This window comes from Eriocheir sinensis, chromosome 45 (genome assembly GCF_024679095.1).
Source record: "Eriocheir sinensis breed Jianghai 21 chromosome 45, ASM2467909v1, whole genome shotgun sequence".
Lineage (NCBI taxonomy): Eukaryota > Metazoa > Arthropoda > Malacostraca > Decapoda > Varunidae > Eriocheir > Eriocheir sinensis.
The window spans coordinates 7555508-7569474 of record NC_066553.1 but is presented as its reverse complement, the minus strand read 5'-3'; the positions used below and the strand labels follow the sequence as shown (position 1 = coordinate 7569474).

The 13967-nt window shown below is 41.8% G+C and overlaps 1 protein-coding gene across 3 annotated transcripts in view; it reads left to right on the top strand.

The window, feature by feature from the left end:
* Window positions 1-12147: 12147 nt before the first annotated feature.
* LOC126980694 (putative neural-cadherin 2) overlaps window positions 12148-13967 on the top strand; it is a 78902-nt gene continuing 77082 nt past the window's right edge. Inside the window, exon 1 of one of the 3 annotated variants that reach the window (XM_050830833.1) lies at window positions 12148-13281. In XM_050830833.1, the coding sequence (XP_050686790.1) occupies window positions 13233-13281 (49 nt within the window). In that variant the 5' untranslated portion in view covers window positions 12148-13232. The remainder of the gene's footprint in view (window positions 13282-13967) is intronic. The other 2 variants (XM_050830834.1, XM_050830835.1) reach the window with 2 other exon arrangements.

Below are 13967 nucleotides of genomic sequence, written 5' to 3'. Positions count from 1 at the left end.
TAGTAGTAGTAGTAGCTGTAGTTGTAGTGGTAGTAGCAGTAGTGGTAATGGTAGTAGTAGTAGTAGTAGTAGTAGTAGTAGCAAAGAGTATAGATACTATCTATCATTTTTTGGTAGTTAAGTAGCAGCAGCAGTAGTAGTAGTAGTACTAACTATTGTTATTGTATTAGGAGTGGTAATAATGAATCAAATTAATGCTACTTACCCGTTAATGATAATGATAATAATAATAATAATAATAATAATAATAATAATAATAATAATAATAATAATAATAATAATAATAATAATAATAATAATAATAATAATAATAATAATAATAATAATAATAATAATAATAATAATAATAATATAATTATAGTAAAAGAATATAATAACAACAACAACAACAACAACAACAACAACAACAACAACAACAAGAAAAAGGCTAATAAAAGTAATAATAATGAAAGAACATGCTCCAGAGATATCAGATTGGTCGTTATATTGGCTAGTTTTTATCTTTTTATTTTTTTCGGCAAGGGGCCAGACCACCCCCAGCGGGAAACCGGACACAAAGCATTCATAGTCTGGGCTAGGCAGCCTCCCAGTCCCACCCCGGCTGCCCATGTATAGCATTCATGGTCTGGGGCTGACCACCTCCAAGGCACTGCGGGGCTTATCTGCGAGAACACTGGTCTGCCTTCAAAGCACACGCCGATTTGTCCATATCGTCGCCTTCAGTCTGAATTCAGTTAGTCTTGTTTTGTTATCACTTTGCCATCATTTAATTATTTATATCTGAGTTCCTCCTTAAAATAATCAGTTTGAGATGCTCACCTAAGATTGCTGTCACGTGAATTTGATGTATATGTCAATCCATTTTTGTGGTAATTTGGTAACACACGAAGCAGACAAACAAAAAGACAAACAAACGGAAAACTTCTGAAACCTTCTCGCCCTTCTCGCTGCACAGATGCGAACGATAGCAACAATAACGGCAATACTGCTAAAATATTCATGGGTGGAGGAAGAGGAAAAGTTTAGCAATATGTATGGCAAGGTAACGGCTCATTCAGAAGGTAAACAAACTTAGCAGTATATCGCCCGGCAAGGTCTTATTTCCCAGGAGAAAAAAATAATTCCGATCCTCTGCCCAACATTTATAGAAAGTTTATCGATGCGGGAGTCATAGACGCCCGGGTCATATTTTCCCGAAGATACAATTTTCAAACGTCTGGCCGACACCCATAAGAACCTTCTGTTCACCGGAGTAATATCTACAATGTGAAAAATAGCCAATGTGATGCTGGTTTTCGAGAAAGGAGATGGATCAGTAATGTAAAATAACCTCATTTTCTTACATCACTTGTAGAGAAAATTTTGGAGTCTCTTATATCTCGCAATATTCGTAATCGTAATCTGATGTGCTTTTTCTACCGTAAAGGAAGCAGCTCAAGGGAAAAATAATATAAATAAATAACTACTATCAACATGTCTTAGTAGCCTTTTGTTGGTTACAGGAGAGCGTGCTCAATGACAAATGTAGATGGAAAGTATATATAATATGCAGTAAAATATTAGGCAGAGTGTCTCACCAGAATCTTTGTGACTGACTAATAGCCGATGAAATATATGATAACCTTTGGGTGATGGATCAAGGCAGAGGCTCAGGTTACAGATAACACGTCAGATTGGACTCTCGTTACTGATGTCCCTCAAGGATCGACTTAATTAACCCGGTAGCTGCGGGGAACATGTATCTTAAAGGTCCCTCTAAGCGAATTAATCAGAAAAAATCATCACTCACACAAACCATTTCATAATATATAGTACCAATGCATTTGTGATCAGTTTATGCATCATCTATTTGGGGGGTTTATATCATGGTAAAAATTTGGCCCATCGCTGGTTCACGGTAAAGCCACAAATTTGGCTCGTCGCTGATTTTTTTTTTTTTTTTTTTTGCATGCTGTGCCTATTGCGCCGGTGATGGGTGGCCCAAGGGTCGGGCCAAGTGGCTATTCTTCTGAGGGGCCCCTGATGGTCGGCCCAGCCCGTTCTAGCGCAGGCAGGTGTTTTTATAGGGCCCATGCTGCTCGAACTCAACCCCCCCCCCCCGGAACTTGCTCTTGAGTCTTTGGACGGGTTCTCTTAAGGGTCGGCTGTGGGTAGTTTTGACAGGACAGCAGGGTGGTAGTTTCAAGTCACCGGTGGTGACCGAAAAAGTGAGTGCGTGAGAGTCGAACCCGCGTCGTCATCCAGCAGCTATCACTTCGGCCACCGCCTACCCCGGGTTAAGGTTCAATATTGTTGTCATTTGCATCAACAAACTTAATATGGCTATAACTATTGACACTAGTGCTCGGTAAGTTCATCGAGAACACGATAAAAAGAAAGATTAATTGCATCGAACCAAGAGTGGCCTAAGAAATGACTGCAACGGTTTAGTATTTAAACAAACGCAGCAAAATGAGTTGGAACAAATAATCCTCTCAATGATTGAACATGAAATAGTATCATTCCAAGTCAATCCAACTGCTCAAGAGACTTAAATATGATGATCGACTCTCCGACCCAGACGATTATATTAAATTTTCATAAATAGAGTGGCAAAAATTATCTGTTGGCTTAGAAATTTACCATACAGAGAAACATTGTAGAAGCTAAATTTGCATTTTCTAAAAAGACAAAAAGTAATTGGTGGCTTGAATGAAGTACTAGAATAGGTAAAAGGGATTGGTAAATGTGATGGAGATGCGCCAGCTTGTATTTTATGTGCTCTTTTTATCTGCCATTTAGCTGGCACCTTTAATGAAAAGAAAAGGCACTTGGTATACTTCGCGGTGTAGAAGTCAGCACGCCAAACTACGAATCCGCGGGCCTGTGTTAGAATCCCGTCCAGAGCGGCCGGTGCTCAGCTCACTCAGCTGGGCTGGTCGATGAATGTGTACCAGGGGAGACCTGGAGAAAGAAAGCGGTAATAACTCGGATGTTACACCTGGCCTGAATCCCGGGGTAATGGATTCTTGCCCACCACAGGCTCGAGGCCCAATGAGAGATTAGCATCGAGGCCACGCACGGCTATATTGTATGCTCCTAACATTGCCTTTACCTGTTGCTGGGAAAAAGTTGGGACTCGCAACAGTTGTGCATGTTGGACAAATTTAGGTGTAAGGACAGGCAAAAGATTGTTCACAAATAGGGTAGTAAATAGATTAAGAAAGTAAATATGGGCTGGAAAGGCAGATGACCAATAACTGTTCCTGAGGAACTGCCGCTTCAACTAACCTCTGGTAGTCTTCTGGCATTGCTGCCACTCCTGGTGTGATTATATTTTTTGTCAATAATGATTATAATATAAAATATTAATAATCACCCTCTTTACACTGTGTTACCGACTAAGCTTCAGCCCATTCACCGTACACACGCGATAGTTTATAAATCAATGAGCGTGATAGTCAACCAATTTTTCCGTTCAATTATCCTCAATTTGCTTGAAATGATGAATGTACTTCCAGGTGAGATTGCATCGCTTGTTGAGTTAAAAGCAAAAGTCAACACCCACGTGTTGACTCATTAGGGCTTAGGCATTGCTTTTGTCCCCCATTTTTCATTCTTCTCCGTACATTACTGTCACCTTGTTTTTCACACCTGTGTCTGCTCATCGAGGGAACTCTTTGGGTCTTTACCTTTTTTTTTTTCCTAATTTTACCTTGATGCCCTTTCATGGATCTCAGTAACAATAATAAAAACTAGTAATAATAATAATAATAATAATAATAATAATAATAATAATAATAATAATAATAATAATAATAATAATAATAATAATAATAATAATAATAATAATAATAATAATAATATTTTTTCTTCACCGTAAAACTATAAGGTCATCAAGTAGCCTGCATCTGAGTGTCAGAGTAATCAGCAGGCTCCAAAGTGCTCCGTGGGAAGCATTTAATACTGAATTGGACGCAGGACGAAGCAGCTCGAGTCTTAAGTTCATCAGCACTGATTGAGAATCGAAATCTGTAAAAGAAATTTTTCTATATTTTTCTTTATTTCATATTTGTTTTATTTTTCATTATTTCATTATTCATATTTTATTTCCTTTTTTCCCTTGCCTTTACATTATACAAGAGAACCTAGCGTGTGATTTCTTAAGAATACACATGTTCTCTGATATAACCTCTCCCCACATCATATTTTTTGACAGGGACATTGAAGGGACGAATAAAAGGGAGTTTAGTTCCACGTACTATCTCATGGATCACGAAGCTCATCAGTAGTCTGCATCTGAGTGTCAGAATAAACAGCAGTCTTAATATTCTTAAAAATATTATTGAATCATTACAATTACAAATCACAATAGAAGTAATGGTAATGCTAATTGTAATAATGATAATAGTAGCAAATAATCACAATAATAATAACGAAAAACAATTACTGTAGGAGTGATGGTAAATGTCATCATTGGTGTTCCTGCATGGCCGCCGCCGCCACCGGTGTGAGTGACGGCCGGGCGTCGAACAAACATGTTGTTGAGAACCTGCCGACTTGGGGGAGAATAATGTCGACGTTTTGAGCTCCAAGTAAAAGTGATGGATCGGGGCGCGGGAAAATTAATGGTCGATGTAGTTTTCCTCCTTCGCTGAGTCTGAATAACAAGAAAACCTTGGCGTAAGAAAAAATTATAATTAACTGATCCATGGGATAGTAGGTGGAACTAAACTCCCTTTTTTTCGCCTTTTCAATGTCGCTGTCAAAAATTAAGATGTCGGGAGAAATGATATCAAAGAACATACGTCTTCTTAACAAATCATACGCCAGGTTCCCTTGGATAACGTAAAGGCAAGGGAAGAAAAGGAAATAAAGTATGAATAATTAAATAAAGAAGAATGAAACAAATATGAAATAAAGAAAAAAATCAGAAAAAAATACCTAAAATTTCCTTTACCATTTTCGATTCTCTGTGTGTGCTGCCGAACTTAAGACTCAAGCTGCTTCGTCCTGCATCCTACTTTAGTATTAAGTGCTTCCCACAGAACACTTTAGAGAATACTGTTTACTCTGACACTCAGATGCAGGCTGCTGACGACCTTGCAGTTTCTCAGTGAAGAAAAATGGTAGACTTCTTTCTATTGCATTTTCCCTTCACAGCGACTTGAATTCATTAAAGAGAAGAGCATCAAAATACCTCTGCGGAAAAACTGGCAAAATATATCGTTTTTTACTTCTCCCCGCCACCTTTGCAGCATCAACATTTTGTTTATTTTTTGTTCTGCTTCTTTCTCTGTCTCCCTCGCAGTAAACATTTTTATAACCTTAGAAGCAGCCAATAATGTCCGCACACTTTCCTCTCTACCTGTTTCGTCTCTTATAATAATAAAAAAAAGATAATAATAACAATAATGATAGTAATAACAACAACAACAACAACAACAACAACTTTTATCAACCATTCTTAGTCCTGATTAGTCCCGTTTACAAGTACTAATTTTAGAGCAGCAAGCATCTTCCCGTTGTTCTGGCCGAGCTGCATGACCCGGCCTTTCTTGGGTTGTCGGGGCTGCCAGGCTGCCAGGCTCGAGTACCACTTGATCGCCTTTAACGTTGCTTAGCGTTAAGTACAAAGGTCCCGACGAGTCCCGAGGATGAGTTTTCGCTCCGGCATAAGGTTAATTAACTGGATGGATCGAGGTTTCATTACGATACAAATGCAATATGAGAACCTTATGAGACGTGAGGGAGTCATGGAGCCTCGCAAAAAATGTTTAATATGCTTCTCAGAGGAAATGTGGTAAATATGAGCGGAATATAGTAAATGTCTAATTTCCTCACACTAATAAACAGAGCGTTGTCACATAATTCAGACAGGAAATCTGGTTATGAGATCCTCCCTAATGCCCTCCCTGCCGGAGCCGCGCGGGTCTTCGGAGACAGGCTGGATCCCAACGTGAGGAGTAAGCTGCTGTAATGGTAACCTGATAGCTTTGCCGTGAGATTCAGACGTCGACTCGATTGCTTAGCTTGATGTTATGCCTTCTCCTTTTCCTTTTTTTATCTTTCTTTTCTTTGCTTTGCTTTGCCTCCTATTCCTTATTATAGCTAACACAACATTCCTTTTCCTCGTATAACAGAACCCGTCACACTTTATTCCTTTTCATTTTCATTTCTTTTCTTTTCATTTCTTTGCTTCCCAATCCTCCTCCAATCCCATCAGAACCACCTACTAAAACTAACACAATACTCCTCTTCATCATTTAACACTGCCGGTCACAGTTTCATATTAGAAATTCGGCAGTTCATGGTCTTTGCTACCTTGTGTTAGGAATGAATTATTAACTTATTGTATTTCTGAGAACCGAGATGTATTTGGAGCACCTGAAAGTTTTGGAAAGTTTCGTTTAGTCGGCGCAACATCTGTGGCCATATGCCGGAGAGAGACAGAAGGGGAAGGAATTCTAGGGGAAGGGAACAGATCCCAGGAGACGGGACACAACCCCCGATTAATACCTGGTACCCATTCACTGCTGGGTGGAGAGGGGGGTAGGGTATCGGAAAAGCCTCCCAAATTTTTCCACTCCGCCCGGGAATCGTGGAGCACCTGAGCAAGTCACTGAGGAGCTGCAGCACGAAGCGAGTCAGCTTTATTATTATCAGGACAGAATGGGTGTGGTCAGCCTCTTGTGTGATGTGGTCTACCATTTACCATGATTTAAGATGATGGATGATAATTCACCCATTACAGTTTCCTCTCCTGCCATTGCACAATATTTTAATTCCTGGCACTTATCTGAATGAGTATATCTGGAAAAAAACGTGAATAAGAGCATTAATTTCCTCAACAATGTGAGTATAAAGATTTTTCTAACAGTAAAGACACGATAATGGAATGGAGTGGAATCTGAATCGTTCGCTTTTTCTTCACAGGCGCACTGACCGCTGCATAACTGGTGACACGTGTGGAAGCTTGTGCTGGAAAAAAAGACAGTTATGATTAGTGCTTCCTTTAACAAGCCGCCCCAATTTGAGTTGACTATTTGTTTTTTTCTTTATTTCAGAAGAGGAAGCAGCTCAGGGGCTTAAAAAATAGAGAAAGCACGAGAGCCCGGGTTAGTGCTGTTTCGGACTAAATTCCTAAATTCCAATATTGCCAAATTCCAGAATGCTAAGAAGCTGTTTTCACCACTTAACAAACTCGACTACCTAGCTCACAAATGGCGGCAATATGCTGATCAGGCAGCCATCACCCTAACGCTTACAAGCGGAGACTGCCTGTCCGACTGTCAGATTCCATCACTTAAAACCATACACGGTCTGCCCCTGCATACAATGTACATCGTTCCGACTTGTCCGTTGCTGTTTGTATTATCACAATTTTCATGGTTTTGTCTGAAGTTCTGCCAAATCTTTGACTCACCAAAAATCCTTCCATTAAATAAGAAAAAAATTAGGAGTCTCCAGATTTACTTTCCTCTACCTCTCCTTAATCATTCCATTTGTCGTCTCTATCTCTGAAGCTAAAAGCTTCGCTAAAACGTCTGTTAAAAATTCAACTCGGGCTGGTTTACAACATATTCCTCCCACTCTTCCCTCTTCTAACTTTATTATACCTGATACTGAATTTCTCAATAACGTTGTTTTCAATATTCTCTCTGGCTTGAATTTTCAGAAGACTTTTGGCCCTTATTAAATTCCTCCTGGTGTCCTTGAAAACAGCGCTTCCGCACTGAAACCTTGCCTGATAAAACTAATTCGCCTCTGTCCATCAACATCTGCCTTATGATCTGTGGTCTGTTTTTGTCATCGAGGCGAAAATGCATTCACTTGCAGGATGTGCCCTTTTTCTTCGTGAAGTTTGCTGCTCGCTGATTGACTGAATATACGATGTCCTAACAGCATCCCTGTATTTGGAATAATTACCAAGTAACGCGAAGCAAAACTTATTTACTTACAAGTTTATCGATATATGTTATCAATTAAAATTGATAACGGATTGAAATTATGAAAATGTGCTGACAAGTCTCCATTTGTTTACATCGGTCGCCCAAGCCAGCAATACAAGGACGTCAAGGGGAGCTTCACCCGTGCAACTTTCCTGGACAGTGTCGAGTCAGCGTCTTTTTGTCTCATGAACTCTCTTATTCTGAGTGTCTTCTGCCCCCTAGATTCCGCCCTTAACAGCAAATAAATCTTGACATTAAAGAAATAAACTAAAACATCATTAAAATGCTGAAAGAAGCTTCATTTGAAATAGGAGATAAAAAAGAATACACATTCACCGTAAATTTTCTTCGCAATCTAAACTAATAATGGAAAAGTACAAAACTGTTCAATTAACCAAAGAGAACAGAGGAAGTAGAACTCGTATAAAACTTGAAACAATAAAAAAGAATCAAGAATGCGTGAGAAAGATCAGCAAGAGGAAAATCATCGAAGCGCTACTTTTAAGTGTTAGTGAAAAACAGTTAAGAGGAAACTTGGTATAGGATAAAAACAGGTATGCAGTGAGAAAACTAATCGGCAAAGGGGCTTTTACACCGGGTCGAATTTTCCGTGGATCTTCAGTCAAACCACGATTTCCGCTGGCGTGGTTCTCAAATTTCCGTGGTTTTCTGACGTGTCCATGATCTTCCAAAGCTACGGTAGATTTCACCAAAGGACGACGGTATTACTCACCATCACCATCAGCATCAATAACAAGAAACAAATGAGAACCACGCTAGCGGAAATCGTGGTTTGACTGAAGATCCACGGAAAATTTGTCCAGTGTAATAGTCCCTTAACTCATATACAACAGGACCGAAATAACACAGGCCGTCGAGGAGTTTTACGTTGAATAATAGCACCCAGACATTCATCCCAAGATTGAAGTAAGAACAGGTATCACAGGAATCCCGGCAATAATGGAAGGTGAAATCAGAGAAGCACTGAAAAGTAGGAAAACGGAAAAGGCTCCCGGGGAAGATTGTATTAGTGCAGACTCTTTGGAGAACGCCGGAGAGATTGCTGGAGAAAACTACCAAAACTTTTCACCATGTCTCGTAAAATGAAAAAAAACTCTGAAAGTCTGGAAAATGGCATGTATAATCTTGATACGTAAAAAGGATACCCAACAGATCTAAATGAACCTCGTCTCATCACCTTACTATTACATTGAATTTATAGATTATACACAAAAATAATCACAAACAGAACTTCAGACAATAGATATAACCCGACCAAGGAACAAATTGTCTTTCGAAGTTTGTTCTCAGCCATGGCTCACTACCGGAGTATGAACCTGGTAACAGAAACAAAGCAAAATGAGTAAACAAAACCCCTTCGTATGGCAATAATTGACTGCGAGAAAGCCTTTGACTCAGTGCATGGAGACTGCGGCGGTGTTGAAGTGAACTTAGATGTTGTTCGTGGGTGTTGACAATGGTGGTGTTGTGTTTGTCTTGTCAAATGCTAAGTCATCACAAGACGGCGCTTGAGGAATGGTGGTAAGGATGAAGGAGTGATTTAAGCTAATGGTGTTGGTAGCGGTGATAGTGGTGGTGACGGTGGATGTGCTGTTACTGTTGCCTGTTTGTCACCATAATGCCCCACGATAACGTTCTGCGCCTATGGATTTGGAGGCAACACTTCGGGACGTGGTAAGGGCGAGGGGGTGGCTGTTTCTAGGCACGTCGGGGCGCTCTGTTTTGGGGGACGTATTTTTCTCTGTTTTGGGGGAAGATATTTTTCTTCCCATAGTGACGCTGGTATTGATTATTGATGAGGCAAGACCTACTCCGGTGGCAGCTGCGTACAGATCAGGGCCGGTTTTTTCTATACTTAGTGAAAAAAGTAAGGATCTATGGGACAGGTTAGTGGTGGGGAAGAAAAAGAGAGAGAGAGAGAGATATTAAGGTCACCACACGCCACTCCCCAGAAACAAAGCAACCTGAATCACTAATAATAAGGAAGTTTTGTTGATGTATCCGTCCTCACCCAATTTAAAAGTCTTGCCTGTTAAGTGTTCCCAGATCGCTCTAACTTCGTCTATACGTCTGCCTCTCAGCGCCATCACCTTTACGCAAATACCAAAAACTTCGATAACTTCCTCCGCATTAACACGCTTCATTTTTTTTTTTATAGTTCACGACGCCACTTCTCCAGCTATTTTTTTTTTTCACACGAGTTCGACATCGTCTTTGGTTTCCTTTCCTCACTGTTTTAAAAATTTTCGGCTTTGAATTGAAAAGTTGATGATGTGGAGTCTCTCTCTCTCTCTCTCTCTCTCTCTCTCTCTCTCTCTCTCTCTCTCTCTCTCTCTCTCTCTCTCTCTCTCTCTCTCTCTCTCTCTCTCTCTCTCTCTCTCTCTCTCTCTCTCTCTCTCTCTCTCTCTCTCTCTCTCTCTCTCTCTCTCTCTCTCTCTCTCAATGTATCTTCTCCATTTTTTGCCCCTCCTCCTCCTCCTCCTCCTCCTCCTCCTCCTTCTCCTTCTTCTTCTCTTTCTCCACCTTCTCTTTCTCCGCCTCTTCTTTCTCTTCCTCCTCCTCCTCCTCCTCCTCCTCCTCCTCTTTCTGCTCCTTTTAGGCAGGAAGGAGTTTCTGTCAGTGACTGTCTACTTATCATAATATACTCGCTCATTTTCCTGCACGTACCTGTTCTCCGCGTCTCTCAGTACTTGGATAATTACAAGGAATTGGATCCAGATATTGGAAAATAAATTACTCTATGAGATTGGCACCGCCCCGAAGGAAGATTCTCCGTGCAGGTATTATCAACAGAGTTTTTATTGGATTTTTTTCTTTGCCTCGAACGGCTGTTATGGGGCGAGAGGGAGAGCGCAAGGGAACGCCTATCGCATATTGAACACACTCCCAAAAAGTTTAGTGAGCGACGCGGGAAGTTGGCTCACTCTAGTGCTCTCTCTCGCCGGAACGGTAACTCCTGTAGGCTCAGAAGGACGATCGGAATCAATAGTCAGGTGAGGGAGGCCAAGTGGGACGATGCTCGCAACACACAGCACTCAAGCCAATAGCCTCGCAGGGACACGCTTTCCGCTGCACACTTGTTTCCTACGTCCGTGCATTGTCTGATAGAAAAGTCCCTCGTGTAAATTATTATGAAACTCCATTGAAGGCACACGATGACTGCTAATGGATAACCTCAAAGCTGGAAAGTTTTGACAAAGTTAGAATGTTTGTGAATCCTGTATTTGAGTTTCAGTTTGTGAATGCAAGTTTCATTTTGTCCATTAAGAGCGCAGATTTGAGCCCTTCACCCACTCTTCCCCTTCCCCTTCCCGGCACAACGCATGCCAGCAGTCCACATTTTGTCAGCCGCTTTGTTGGGGGAAAGCCGAGGTCTGTAGCGCAGGAATTTATTAGAAAACTGGGGCTCTGCGACGAGGCCTAACTCTACATTTATCACCGTGCGACACAATGCCAGGCCCTCACTTACCACACTCCCTCGCGACGGCTAGAGCTCCTCCCCCTCCTCCTCCTTCTCCTCCTCCTCCTCCTCCTTCTCTCTCTTCTCTCTTCTAAACGAAACAGCTACACAATCGTTCCCTTGCTCAGTCTCTTTCCCCCTCGCGACGGCTTGAGATCCTCCTCCTCCTCCTCCCCCTCTCTCTTCTCAACGAAACAGCTACACACTCCCTCCCTTGCGCAGACTCCTTCCCCCTAGCAGGGCTTTCAACTCCTTCGATAATAACCGAATCCTTTCACACCATTGCATAATACTTACTGGAACACAATGTCTGTGGAAGGCTATAATGGCTACTCTGGTTGGTGCTTATGGTACTATGTTGAATTGAGCATCGGTTCAATTTATACAAAGTACTTTTCTGACGGACAATCTATGGGAAGAGAGGAAGCAAGTATACAACATAAAATGTCCCCCTCGAGGCAATTGGCGGCAATGGTAATGGGGGGGGGGGAGGGGGGGTAGCTGCAGTACTTGTAATGATAATAATTGTTAGGGGCGCTGCTGGGCGGGGAACAATGAAGGTGGCCACTGAGCCCGAGGTAATGATGGGGATATGAGTGTTCCAGTGGATGGCTTTAACGATAATGGTGATGGTGATGGTGGTGGTGGCGGGAATTATGTTGTTGATGAGGGGCTTGCTGTTGGTGACGGTGATTATGAGGCTTAGTGGTGCTGAGTAAGGGAATAATGATGTCTTATCCTGCGGCCCAAGTCGTCATGTCAGGTGGTGCCTTTCGCTGAGCCTCATGCACTAAGGGCCAGTTTCACAGTTCCCCATGATGGGTTAGTAAGCTCCCAAACCAATACCAGACCCTTCGAAATTTCCTTGTATAGTATCTGGTGTTAATTAAGTTCACAAATTTGATGAAACTATGCGGGAAGAGTCTTGTGTATTTAGTGTGGCATCGAAGACCTTCCCATTTTGGAGTGTATGGGATTCTATTGTTTGGTTCGGGGTGTTACGAAGACACTGTGTTGGACTGTGAAATCGGCTCTAAGTTTCGATACCAATTATTAAAGACGCACATATTAAAGTTGCAGGCCTCTAATGGTATTGTACTCAGACCAGATAGATATTAATGCGTGTTCCCCCTAAACGTGGGAAGGTGAACATGTAAGTGAATGTTTAGTCAAGCAGGTGTCTAGCCATGAGCCAGCGCGTGCGGGAGTAGCGAGGCGGCGACCCCAGCGACTGAACCTCAGAGGCAGAGTGGCGTGGTCTTCGCCGCCACGAGCACGGCGCCTCGGTCCCTCGCCTCGCCACGCCGCCCGGCTGCACGACACGGCCCGACAATGTCTCTTCTTTCTTGCTGTAACGCAGTGCTGAAAACTTTGTAGCCGTGTGTAGTCGTGTGCAGGAACCTGAACTTTATTGAAACGCAGGACTGAGAACTTTATACTTGTATCACTTAGTACTAGTTAAAAAAAAAAACTAAGTCACTGAAATGCAACACTGAAGATTTTATTGATTAATCATTCATTAATACGTGAGAACTAAAATTTTGCTGAAGTGAAAGACTAAACCATACTACAAAGTTGAAACTATTGAGCTTTATGGAAATGCAAGATTGATAATTCCGCAGATTCATCACCGGGTCATACGCTGAGACTTAAAATTTACAGAAAGACTGAAAAGATCGCAGTTGTGTCATCTAGTACATTGAAATTAGGGCCCAAAGTGTGCCCTCGAAGCTTTAGTGGGACCTCAGTAGTGCCGCGCCCGCTGATCCATAGTCGCAAGGAAGTGAGTGTGTCGCCCCTCTCGCCACCCACGCGCCGCCATGGACCCCGCCCGGCTGCTGCAGATCATCACCAACAGTACCTGGATGGGTGAGTACGCAGAGTGTTGTCTCCTCCGTTTCCGCCCTTGTTGACGCCCTGCGAGGCTTCCCTTACCATTTAGCTCACCATGTTATTTTTTTTTCAACTCAAACCGAAGCGAGGGTGAATTCAATTAAGGCATTGTATATTATGAATATGTAGTGTTTATATTAATCTGTACCTGAATACATGAAGTTCATCTGTTGATACTGTTTATGTTAAGGTTTTATTTGAAAAAGTCCCTCGAGGGAGAAGGACAGGGCTTGCTGCAACAGCCTCCCCCAGGCAATCTGAGCATTGTAAATGAGCCCAGCGCGTGCTTGGGGTAACAGGAAGCCCTGCCAGGCCCGCCAACAGGTGCCCGGAGAGATCCCCAAAATCCATTCTTTCGTAATTTGATATACAATTGAAAGATTTTTTAAACAAATTGCAAATAATATCACTTGAAAGAAATACATGGGCACGTAATTTCAAGAAAATTCAAATACCCTATTCTCCATTATCTATCTACCTACCTATCTATCTATCCATCTATCTATCTATTTATCTATCTATCTATCTATCTATGTTTTCGAGTGTACACCCACGCTTCTCGCTCGGTTCAATTTCCAGTACCGTGAATTGTTAACAAGATATTAGGCTGTGGGTAATTTCATAATCTTTCTGTTAGCCTCATACTTGCAATGAAATATGCC